The sequence below is a fragment of the Miniopterus natalensis genome, chromosome 12 (assembly GCF_054644295.1).
Source record: "Miniopterus natalensis isolate mMinNat1 chromosome 12, mMinNat1.hap1, whole genome shotgun sequence".
Lineage (NCBI taxonomy): Eukaryota > Metazoa > Chordata > Mammalia > Chiroptera > Miniopteridae > Miniopterus > Miniopterus natalensis.
The window spans coordinates 48,172,335-48,184,975 of record NC_142092.1 but is presented as its reverse complement, the minus strand read 5'-3'; the positions used below and the strand labels follow the sequence as shown (position 1 = coordinate 48,184,975).

Genomic DNA, 12,641 nt, shown 5'->3' with positions numbered 1-12,641 from the left:
TCTTTGGAGTCTGTAGGCCTTAAAGCTGGCCTTAGCAGCCGGCACGTGGAAGGGACAATGTGCTGAATAGGGTTAGGGCTCCGCCAAAGTTGGCCCCTACCAAGGGCGCCAGGCTGGTGTGCGGGGGAGTCACTGCCCAGCTGGTCCTAGCTGGAACCCAGGCAGCAGAGACAAGAAATGGCACGGAGGGTGATCGACCCAAGTTATCATTTCTTTTTTGTTTTATGTCCTATTTAAGAACTCCTTACCGATTCTAAGATCATGAAAAGTTTCTATGTTTTCTTCTAGAAGTGTTACAGTTTTAGCTTTTACATTTAGTTTTAGTGCCTACATTCATTTTGATTATGGCGTGTGGTATGAAGTCAGGGTTGTAATTCTCTCTTATTTGGCATATGAATATCCAATCGCTCCAGTATCATTTCTTGAAAAGATAATTCTTTCTCAGTTGGCCAGTTATATGTGGCTCTCTATTCCATTCTATTGATCTATATATGTATTTGTACACTAATACCACAGTTTTGATTACTGCAGCTTTATATAAGTCTTGAAATCAGGTAGTGTAAATACGACTCATTTTTTTCTTTTCAAAGTTGTTTTATCCATTTTAGGTCCTTTGCATTCCCATATAAATTTTAGAATCAACCTGTCAATTACTATAAAACAAACAAACAAACAAAAAGCCTGCTGGGATTTTTATTGGTATTGCCTTGAATTTATAGGTAAACTTGGGAAGAACTGATCTCTTCATAATATTGAGCTTGCTGATCCGTCAGCATAGTGTACCTTTCTATTTATTTATAGCTTCTTTAATCTGTCTCAGTTATGTTTTGGGGGATGTTGCTCTTTATTTAGTTTTCTATTCTTGTAATGTTTTGGGTTTTGTTTGTTTTTTTCCAGATTTAAAACTCAGGACAATGCTGGCCTTATAAAAGAAGTTGAAGAGGGTCCTCTCTTCTAATTTCTGGAAGAGTTTGTACAAAATTAGTATTATTTCTTCTATAAACATTTGCTACAAATCTTCAAATAAGCCATCTAGGCATGGAGGTGTTTTCATTTTTGGGTGGATGGAAGGTTTTAAATAATAAATTCAGCTTTATTAATAGATATAGAATAATTTAGATTATCTATTTCTTCTTGTGGGAGCTTTGGTGACTTGTACCTTAAAAGGGATTCGTCCATTTCATCCATCTAAGTGGTGGGATTTACAGGCATAAAGTTGTTGATAGCATTTTGTTATCCTTTCACCTTCTGTATGTTGTGCAGGGGCGCCCCTGTATCTTTTCTGATATTGGTCATTTGTGTCTTCTAGAGGTTGATCAATACAGTCAATCCTCATTTATTTGTAGATTCTATATTTATGAGTCGAATACTCCCTAAGATTTATTTGTAACCCTAAAATCAATACTTTCGATGCTTAGGCAGTCATTTGAGGACACGTGCAGAGCAGCGAAAAATGTGAGTTGTTCAACACACAGGTTTCCAGGTTGAAAAGGAGACGCTCTTCTTGTTTCAGCTTTCATACTGCAAACAAATGACCTCTTCACAGTCTAGTTAGTGTCATGATTTTTGCATTTTTGTCTTTTTGTGTTGGTGATTTTACTATTTAAAATGTTCTGCAAGTGAAGTGTTGTGGTGCTGTTGAGGATTCCTAAGTTCAGGAAAATGTGTGTGTTAGATAAGCTTCCTTTGTGAGTTATAGTGCTGTTGGCCACGAGTCCAGTGTTCATGACCAACAGCATGAAGGCACAGTCAAAACAGATGAATGACAATTAGAATACTCAGCTAAGAGCATGGGGCATGGACTTGAAGTCATGTGGCCACCAACTGATTCTGATCTAGGAGCTTGAAATGGAGACAATAATACCTATCTTAGAGGATTTTTGTTCTTAGATTGAGATGACACTTAAAAAGCACTCTTTAAATGTCACATATTTTTGTCTGTGTAGTATTCATGGTCACAATTTATATATGTAAAAAGCTACCGTTGTTTCTCTGTGTAGATCAAGGCAAAATTCTGCTGATGGTAGAAAACTTAAACTTGCGCATTAAAGGAAACTTGGTCACATCTACTTTATTCTCTTGGGGATAAATATTGAAGCATTCTAGAATCTTTCTCGACTCCCCTCCACACCTCTGGGTCAGTGCCTCCAGATTCAGATTCTTGGACTGGAGCACTGTTTGGCTGAGCCTGGGCCACATGCCTTCATACTAGAAAGAGAACAGAGAAATGTCTGCACCCCTTCAGTGTCCATAGTTAGGTGCAAGATCTTCTATACTCAGATAGAGAGTTCCCCACATGCTGAGCAGCCAAACACAGCAAATGTCTGCCATATCTCCCTTTTCAGAGCAGGAATTTTGTTTCTGTCCCACATGTTTCCCCAGAATGTTCTACACTTCGTGACTCAGCCCTTCGCAGTGTCTAACTCTAACATCATTATGAATTTTCCCCCAAAGTATGATTTAAGGTACAAACTATGCTTTAAGCCCTTCAGGCTTTGGCTCTTGATCTGCAGAGGTTTTTGGAATAGGAAATTCATTTTAATGGCTCAATGAGTGGAAGGCCATGGAAACTAGAAAAGCAGGGGAAAGAAAAAACCTTGGTAGAAAATCTCCTTATTTTACCAGGTTATGCTCTCTTTATTACTGCTGTTGGAAAATATATGGGATGAAACCAAGGCTGTACTTAGAAGCAAATACACTATATAATAAATATGAACATAAGCTTTGAGTTAGACCTGGGTTCAACCTATCCCTGTTATGCTTCTTACCAGCCATGAGACCTTGGAGAAATTATTTAATCTCTTCAAGCCTTAGTTGCATCAACTGTAAACAGTGTTAATAATGCTATTTGTCACATAATAAGGTTGTGAGGATTACATGAGGAAATTCATTTAAAGCACTTGATAGTATGCGTATATGAAAGAAATCCTTGGACAATCTTGAGTAAGTGATCCAGGAACCTCCTTGGTCATTCTTGGCCATTTGTCCCATGATAGTTCTTCCAGTGGGGACTGTCACTAGAAGAGCATGATACACAAGGCTCAGGCTGTTCTAGTCCCATGAGATCACAGATGTAAGGTATAACTGAGTGTGGAGTATTTGGTAGAGTTCACGTTTTGCTGATTTGCAGTACAGCATTCCTGTTAGCACGTAGACCAAGTTCATCTGTCAGAGCTCCACATGAGAAAGAAAAGCTGTGGTTAGATGACATCACTGCCCATCTTGGATAAGCAAGAGGAAAGTAGGAAGCTGGAATGGGGAGGATTTGTCACCAGGTCATGTCCATGATGCTAAACTGTTGATGAGCCTCTTATTGTCCCTCCTTCAGAAGAGAGGGAGCTTCTCTGACTCTCTGCCCAAAGCTTAGAAACCAGGAAGGAGAGAAGCTTCACCATCCAAGGGCTGAGAAAAATGTGTAGATAGTGACTTATTATTACTTAATACTTCCTTGGTTTGAAAGTAAAGGACTTTAATGAAAATTTCTTCTTATTGGTATCCGTATTGCTATAGACTGAATGTTTGAATTCCCCTAAAATTCATATGTTGAAACCTAATCCCCAATGTGATGGTGTTTGGGCGAGGGGCCTTTGGGAGATGATTAGGTCACGAGAGTGGAGCCCTCATGAGCGGGATTAGTGTCCTTATAAAAGAGACCCCAGAGAGCTTCCTCTCCCCTTCCACCGTGTGAGGATAGGACTACAATTCAGCAGTCTGCAACCTAGATCCCGACCATGATGGCCCCCTCATCTCAGATCTCCAGACTCTAGAACCATGAGAAATAAATTTCTGCTGTTTATAAGCCACCCAGTCTGTGATATTTTGTTCTAGCAACCTGAACTAAGAAATGCTTCTTAGAATTCTGAACCTTACATTTACTGACTTATAATAAAAATAATCTATTACCTAATTTGGGGCCTGGAGGGAGAAGACTCCCCTGATCTTTGATTAAAAAAAAAAAAATGAGGGGTTGTTGGGTGGGAATTCCCCTAAAATGGCCTGAAATAGTATATCTTAAATGTTATTATACTAGTTATTTAAAAGGAGAAAAACTAAGTGCTGGACTAAAGGAGCTAGACAAATTATAAAACATAATTAAAGAAAAACATTATAAAGAAATATTGAACTCTAGTTAATGAATAAATGCTAAAGTGTTTAGGGGTGAAGTCTATCAATGTTTGCAACTTACTTTGAAATGCATAAAAAATAGATTCAAGTTACTTTGAAACACACATAAAATAAGGTGGATGGATAGAAGGAGAGATGGATAAAAGTGATAAAGCAAATACAGCAAAATGTTTGTTGTAGAACCCACAGGGTGAGTATATGGATTTTCATTTTTAAATTGCTTGCAGGGCCCTCCCCAGTTGGCTCAGTGGTTAGAGCGTTGGCCGGCGGGCCGCAGGCCCCTGGTTTGATTCTGGTCAAGGCCGGTGCCTTGGCTGCAGGCTCGGTCCCCCTGGGTCGGGCACATGCCAGAGGCAACCAACCGATCGACGTGCCTCTCACCTCGATGCCCCCTCACCTCTTCCGCTCTCTCTGCAAAGCAATGAAAAAAAAAAAATCCTCAAGTAAGGATTAAAAATAAAAATAAATTGTTTGTAGGTTTAAAATGTCTCATAATAAAGTGTTTAAAAATTAATTGAATAAAGAAATTTATATAGATAAAAGCAGAGATTCATACATTAGAAAACAGAAAAGAACAGAATTGAAAAATACAGCAGAGGGCTGGGATACATTAAATAGATAGATCTGTACAAAATCAAATCAATAAAATATCTAAAAGGAGAGAAAACTCAAATGTATCACGTTAGTAATAAAAAGGGGGAGGTAATCTGTACTTAGAAGTGTTCAGAAAAATATCAACATTTCTCCACTAGTAGTTTTTCTGAATAGGCAATTTCCTAGAAAATATGAACTACTAAGATTTATTTAAGGTGGGAAAAAATCTAAATGAACCGATAGAGGCATAAAAGAAAAAAGAGGGAAATATCACTGCTTACCTATATAGCTGGACCGAGCCAGGTGTGCAGGCAAGTTCTGTCACAACTTTGAGAGATGTGATTCTGGAACCATTTACATGTCCGAAAACAGTAACTTTCCACTGCTGTGCCACCAGAATTTTTAAAACGTGCAACACCTGACTATTTAGTCAGGGGCAACTGACCTCTTTTCCTCAGATTGTCAAATAAAAAAATGGCAACAGCTAACAGAACAATAGTCGTCCGGTGTGGGCAAACCAAAATTATACCTATTTTTTTTTTGTCAGATGGCAAAAAACATTTTTTGGTGTGCTGCAGAATTTTAGTAATTAGTTTATGTGCCATGAGATGAAAAAGGCTGAATATCACCGTTCTAAAGCATAGAAAATCTCCCCTGTTCATTTCATGATGCTAGGATGATCCTGATCCCAAAACCTGAAAACTATAGTAAATACAAAAAGCCATAGTGCAACATCATTCAAGAGTATAAATACCGAACCCTAAGTAAAACACCAGCAAGCTGAATGGAGCAGTGTATTATTCAAATAATACATATGGCCAAATAAAGGTCTTGGGATAGGTTAATATTAAGAAATACATTTAGAACTTATAATACTAATAAGACAAAGGAAAATATAATGTGAGTGAATGCTGAAAATAAATATCTTTGGTACAATTCAATATCCGTTACTGAGTTAAATTTTTTTTTTTTACTTTCCCTTAGCAGAATAAAAAGAAGCTTCTTGAAACAAACAGTAAAACGTGTCATACTGACACATGTCACTCTTAACAGTAAAACAATGGGACATGCCCATTAAAATCGAGCATAACAAGGTTTCTTGCTGTCACCACTATTATTCCACATTGTTCTGGGAGTTTTAGCCAATACCTGGACAACCAAAAGAGATAAGAGGTATAAATACTGGGAAAGGAAGAGTATAGTTTTCATTATGACTCCTCCCTGGAAAAAACGAAGAAAATCTATTAAATTAATATAAAAAAAATTCTAACGAGAACCGGGTCCAAGAAAAATATTTTAAAAAATCAATAGCTTTTTTCACACAGCATCAACCAGTTAGAATGTATCGCTGGGGAAACACTGACAATAGCAACAACGGCAACCCATTTTAAAAGCAGCCATGTATAGATTTATTTCCCTAGAGGCATAACCAAATTTTTTCTGTTCTGAGGATTACATGCCTTCCTCACACGGGCAGCCTGGGCTGCTTCGGGAAGAAGCGAACACTCACCGTGATGGGGGTGCTGCCCTGGGTCCCCTGCGCCCGCCCTCCCCACTCTTGGGCCAGGGCCTGGCCGTCCGCGCGGGAGCCAGCAAGGCCCGGGCGGGAGGGTTTCCGCCGCAGCCTCGGCCAGGGCAGCCTGGAATGCTGCTCCCGCCTGAAGCTCTGGCCCGTGGGTCCCGTTTGTGTGGCTCAAGAAGGGGAGGAGGGCCTGGGCTTTTCCAGGCTTGGAGGGGTGGGGGTTCCCAGCGCTGGAGAGAGGCTCTGGGAAATGTGGGCACGAAGAAGGATCCGGAGAGAAGAGGGAAAGGAGCTAAGGGGGTGAGTGAGGTCAGGAAGGAAGGGGTGTTCAGCAGAACACCTCCAAAAGTTTAAACCTGGAGGCCCTCCCCATCTTGGCCATGTTCCGGAACGACTGGCACACACCGTCACAGCTCCTGCTCCCCTTACTTGGCATTGCCCTGGCCTGCTGGGCTGGTGTCTTCTTTTTGCTCCATTTCCTTCCCTAAATTGACTCTCTGCCCTGCTCTCTGCCCAGAACTCTGACCTGTGCGGTTACTGCCACAGGTTCCCTTTTCCTCGGGTTTCGGGCGGGTTCAGCAATGGGAGGAGACCCTTCGAGAGGGAGGACACGCCTGCTCCACGCAGCGCCCTCTTTGGGTCCTGGAGGCCGCCTCACCTCTTCGGGCTTAGGGGAGCTGGCAGCCCCTCTGACGTGCTCCCTGTGGTTGCCTACACCTGCTGGCGCCTGTGTAATTAGTCCCTGTAGTCGCCTTCCTCAAACGATCCTAACTTGGGTGGCCCGCCTATTTTCCTGTTGGGCCTCGGCCAACATAAACACTTACGTGATTGCTCAGTAAAGCAACTGCTCACATCTCCAGCAGAGTTCGGTGGGAAAGTGGTGCTTCGCCTGGTTACCTGGTGGGGTTCTGGCTAAGATGGGGCTTCCACCTGTGAACCATCAGGCAGGGATGTGCCAGCCAGCAGCTGCCATCCCAAATATAAAACCATGCTCCTGAACTTACCCTCACAGGGTAGGAGGTAACTACCTCTGCCCTCAGGCGGACAGAGGAGGGACCCCGTTCCAGGTAGACACAGAGATAAATGCACAGAGAAGGCGCTAGTAGGATTCTGCACCCGCTGGTCGGATCAGGGAGAGGAAGGCGCACTGGGGGGGATGTTTTTCTTTGTTTATATTTCCAGGTATTTTGGGGAATGCACATGTTACTTTTATAATAAGAAAACAATATAGTTTTGGAAAAATGAGAGAGTAGGTGTAGCTGTGGCAAGGGTGCTTCCCGCGTGGGGGCTTCCTGCCTTCCGCTTGCCCCACCAGCCCAACTTCATCAGACCTAACTCGACCTTAGATTCCACATTTGTCCTCTCTCTGCACCGTTTTGCTCTGGGCCAGTGAGAGAACAGGGTGAAAGCACAGTGTAACTGAAAGTGCTGGAGAGCTGTGTCACCTTTATGATTCCCACTGCTCTTTGGTCCTGTCTGATAGCAGACCCCGCCCAGCAAGCCTGCCTTGTCAGTCTGTTGAACCCATTCCACTGGGCCTACCCTGGTGTCCACCTTCGTGGGGCTCTGCCACAAGGCTGGCTCCATTCCCGGGAAAGGCTAATCCTGCCCAGCTGCCTTGTGCCAGGGAAAGTCCAGACCTGGCTTCAGGTGTTGGCTTTGCCCTGACTCACTGCGGGACCTTGGACTAGTATTTCTGCTCTCTGGGCCTGTTTCACTTGATGGACAAAGTGGAACACAGCCCACCAGCTCCAAGGATGTTGGGCTGGGAACAGAAATTTCCCCAGGAATGATCCCTCTGCTTTCCCTTCCTTTAAACTCAAGCCCCTTCAGCAGCTGAGAGAGGGGGAAGATTTCTGGAGCAGAGCTTCAGGTCCCTTGGAGAAACGGAGCACCCCCTGTGGGAATGTGGGAGTTTGATTCCCACAAGCCTGGGCCTGAAGGAAAACCATTAAGTAAATCAAATGAAGGAAAAGATAGTTTTCTATGGATTTTGTGTCAAGGTCATTAGTGTTGCTGGTGGGTGTGACTGTCTTCCCACAGGGGAGCTGAAACAGATGCAGGCTAACCCTGAGGGAGGGGATCAGGCCCATGGGAAGCCCGGTGCCCAGCCTGGCTCAGTTAATATTTCCTCAGAGGCCAGGATGCTCGTGGGACAGAGGGAAAGGAAGCACGGCCTGGTAACGAGATTGGTCGGTGATCTTGAAGGTCTCTCGTGACACTGAAGTTTGACACACACACTTCCCTACCAGGTCCAGCTCAAATCAAGCCCTCTCTGAGAAGCCTTCTGCCTTCTCCCTGTAAGACTTTCTCTCCTCCTCACATCTCCCTTGGCACTGTGTCGGTGCAATTAGATCCTCCTCCTCCTGCCTTGTACAGACAAACCATAGCCAAGGGCCATGCCACTCAGGAGCTCTTAGTCACCCTTTTTAACTAGAAATGAATATCCCACAGCCTGTATTAAAGACATCCTAATGACTCTCTGTGACTGATGCCAATAATGACACCAGCCAAGCTCACGACTCATTGAGCAGTTAGCTTTGTCTATGTTTGGGGCAGAGAGACCATATCTCCCATCCTCCTCTACTCTAAGCAATTAGTCACTCATCCAACCTCGGCTAGAGAAGGCAGAAGAGGCCTCTGCTTTGGATCTGGGAATGAAGTTTTAAAATAACAAGGAAAGAGGAATGAAGTGTCCCTGGCCTACAAAAAAATGATGACTTAGGAAGACCATCCACGGACAATTGAGTCTTAAGTCTGGGTCTGTCCTGGAGCCCTTGGGAAGCTCCCTGAGAGCTGGCTCAGAAGCAAGGCATCTAGGAGGCAAACAGTATTCCTCTAGCTGGCCTGCTTCTTTTGGCATTGATTTAAATTTTCTGTACTCATCAGTCTCTTCTCTTTGTTGCCATTTTTGCACTGGGTATAACAATTATTTTATTATTAGTCACTTTGGAAAATTCCCTTTTCAATAGGTCAATTATACAAAGCACATCATTGGTGGTTACTGGGCTCTGGTGGCTGTTGGGTACAACACCTCTGGGTGTGTGCCGGGCCTGAAGGATTTGCTGTGTGCTCCCAGATTGAGTGGGCAGGTGGGGGCAGAGGGCTAATGGCCTGTGAGAGATGTGCATTCCCTAGATGATACTTCTAGCAGAAGGCTTCTTCTAGGAACAGAGTTATTTCCCGTGAGAAATCCATTCTATCCATTTTGCTCTGCCACAGAGGAGGGATGTGACCCACGCCAGGGCTATGATCCTCTCGGGGTCCATTCCTGCCCAATTACCTCCTGTGAACTGCACAGGGAGCTATTTCATCTGTTTTTCCAGGGTCTTGATTTCATTACCCATGGTCATAAGAGCCTCTGAATCTCTCTGGAATCCACTTTTCATGCAGTTACCTCACCTTCTAAAATGGCCCTCTCCTGAGGAAGTGCTCTCTCCTGGACTTCTAGGCCTTTATGTCCAGGCCTTGGAAAAATTATATGTACATAGAAGCCTTATTTCTCTTTTCCCCAACAGCCCTAGTTGTCTCCCACAGGATCTCGATTCAAGGCCTCTACCAGCCTGACATACTTGGTCTTGGGCAGAATGCTGGAGAGAATCCAGCAAGGGCTCTCTCCTTCTCTGCTGCCAGCAAGCCACTGACAGTCGTCCACGAGGAGCCCGTGTGCTCACCACGGCAGCTGGCAAGTGAGGAGCACTGTTTCCTTGACCTGACCTGAGCCGGGCTTGTGTTGCCCATGACTATCTTCAGAGTTCCCGTAATTGTGTCCTCAGAGCAGGACCAACCTTCAGATCTTGCTCTCCCTTGACATACCCAACCCCTAAAACTCAAGCATTTCTCTCATTTCTATTATTTCCTTCCTAGACCATGAAACTTCTGCTTTTTTAGTGAAAAATTTAGTCAGCCCTGCCCGTTGTCCTATCCTGATGAAAAAGAATCTCTGTGGTGGACTGTAATTATTCAAAATACTTATGGTCCTTCCCCAAGCTCTTTATCTCCACTTTTTTCTCCCAACACACACACACATACACACCCCAGAAGATTGTACACTCCTACCTTTCAAACTCAGGAGCGGCCATGTGATTTGCTTGGGCTAAGACATAGGCAGAAATGATAGTGTCACTTCTGAGCAGAGACCTAGGGCTGGTTGTGGTTCTCTGTCCTCCCCTTTGCGAGGACCCTGGAAATGGGTCCTGGAGTGAAGATGATGTGGAGAAGTGCAGCTGACCCACGATGGCCATGTGATGGGAGCAAGAGGTGAGCCTCTGCTCTTGTCGGCTACAGAGGTTTTGGGGCCTTAGCCTCAGCTGCTTGATAGAGCTTCTCAGGCCCTGAACAACAGGCCTTCTGTTTCCACAGCCCAAAGTTCTCACTGGCCCAGGACATACCCCCAGCTGGAACACTGGGCCCAAGGCAGCGGTGACCAGGACTGCCTAGAGCGTCCCTGGATCTGAAGCTTTCTTGGTCTTTGTACTTGATGTTCTGCCACTGCCTGTCCTCTGGTCAAACCTGGGTCTGGCCTGACCAGCTCTGTTCCAGCTGCCCCACTTTCCCAGGGCCCTTGGCTTGAAATAATAACACTCCCATAACTTCTTATTCCAGAGCGCAGGACACAGCTCACCCAAGAGTGAGCAATGGTTTCATTTTAAATGTCCACACTGCCTGGAAGTACACAAAACCATATAAAAATTATTTTTATTAAAATAGGAAAGCTTTCCAGTATATTGCATTGAAGACATTTATATAGAAAAAACAATTGCAACAAACATGCTACATTGGCATTGAGATATTCTGAAAGCTTAAGTGCCCACTTTTAAACAACATTTTGGTATAATAAGCATATCCTTATATATTTCAGAGGGTACATATAATACTGAAAAAATACTTCATGTAAAATCTAAGTTTAGGTGCATACGAAGAAGTATTACACTGAGTAGCTTATTTCAAACTGTGAAACACATTCAAAATATTCAATTTCTTAGACAACATGCAAACATTTTAACATTTAGACTGACATTTTTAAATATATAAACCATAATTCTTTATAATTCTATATCAGAAAAGAAAGTTGGACAGAACACTTATCTACACTGTGCATGTCACAAAAAGCAAATGTGTCTTCATAAACGGAAAGTACTGGGTTAACACACGATTGTCACTTTACAAATATGGCTATTCACCTTCATCATAATAAAATAGAAAAGTCATGTATTATTTACATGAACTACTAATTATTTCATTTTTTGGCAATTAGATAAGTAGCAGCAATTGGTTTAAAGATTGATGTTTAAAAACTTTAAGTTGAACTTGATGAATACTGAAGAACACACATCTGGTTAACATAAAGAGGCACAATGCAAGATGCTCTGATGCGATATAACTTCTCCCTCTCACCAAAGTCACAGACACATGTTCGTAACCACCGAGACCGTCACATATGGTATATCATGTGAATGCCATTTAGTTAGCTTGGTTTTGCTTATCACAATAGATGGGTTCCAGAATTAAATTTCTCTAAGTTAAGTTTGCCTGATGATCCACATGATAATTCCAAAGATGCTTTATCTCTATTTCACACTTTAATGCAGGGGTGTGTCACTGTGCCCCCAGCTTCTGGACAGAGTAGGTAATCATCTGTAAACAAACACACAAACACTAGGGCCCCTTAACACTTATAGGAACTCTGAAATGAACTTTCTGTGATACAAAGCCCACAGTATAGTGATCATCTCATTTATCAGTGATATTGAGTATATTTTAGAGTGAGGGACCCATCTAATGAGCAAAATGTAAATTGGAAGGCAGTGACCCACCAGAAGGAAACATCCTCTTTTCATTAGTATCTGGAAGAACATATTTTAACATTTGTAAAAACAAAATAAAAACCCTACTAATATTGGCAGATTAAAAAAAATACTGTGGTGAACAGAGGTGACGAGTGCTTTTGCTTGGCCACTCCTCAACTATGACCAGCAGTCCTGCATGTCTTTCACAAGGTAGAAAATTAGACTGAGGAACATTCTGCACTTTTCACAGCAGTCAGTTATGTGTCCAGACCATGTGCAAGGCGAGGCCCAGGCAGAGGAGGAAGAGGCACGGGTGGCAGGGGGGTCGGGCCCGGGTGCCGGCCGATGGCATGCTGCTGGAGACCTGCACCTGGGAAATGATGAGGGCAGAGAGAGGGACGTGGGATGCCAGAGTAGGGCTGTCAGAGTTGATAAGGGATTCGATCTTTTCTGCTTCCTTATTGCAGGCCTCAATCTGGGGGAGGAAAATCAGATTCTTTTACTATAAAGCCCCAGAACTGGTGAGAAGGTCAAGTCAAACTCCACACATATTCTGACACGGGGAACATGCTTTCACTGTGCCCTTTTCTTAGCCAAAGAAACATTTAATT

General features: G+C 43.3%; 1 protein-coding gene across 4 annotated transcripts in view; it reads right to left on the bottom strand.

The window, feature by feature from the left end:
- Positions 1-10,913: 10,913 nt before the first annotated feature.
- Positions 10,914-12,641, bottom strand: part of RECK (reversion inducing cysteine rich protein with kazal motifs) — a 65,103-nt gene continuing 63,375 nt past the window's right edge. For all 4 annotated transcript variants that reach the window (XM_016222904.2, XM_016222905.2, XM_016222906.2 and 1 more), the window contains one exon: positions 10,914-12,505. In XM_016222904.2, coding sequence (XP_016078390.2) covers positions 12,284-12,505 — 222 coding nt within the window. In that variant the 3' untranslated portion in view covers positions 10,914-12,283. The remainder of the gene's footprint in view (positions 12,506-12,641) is intronic.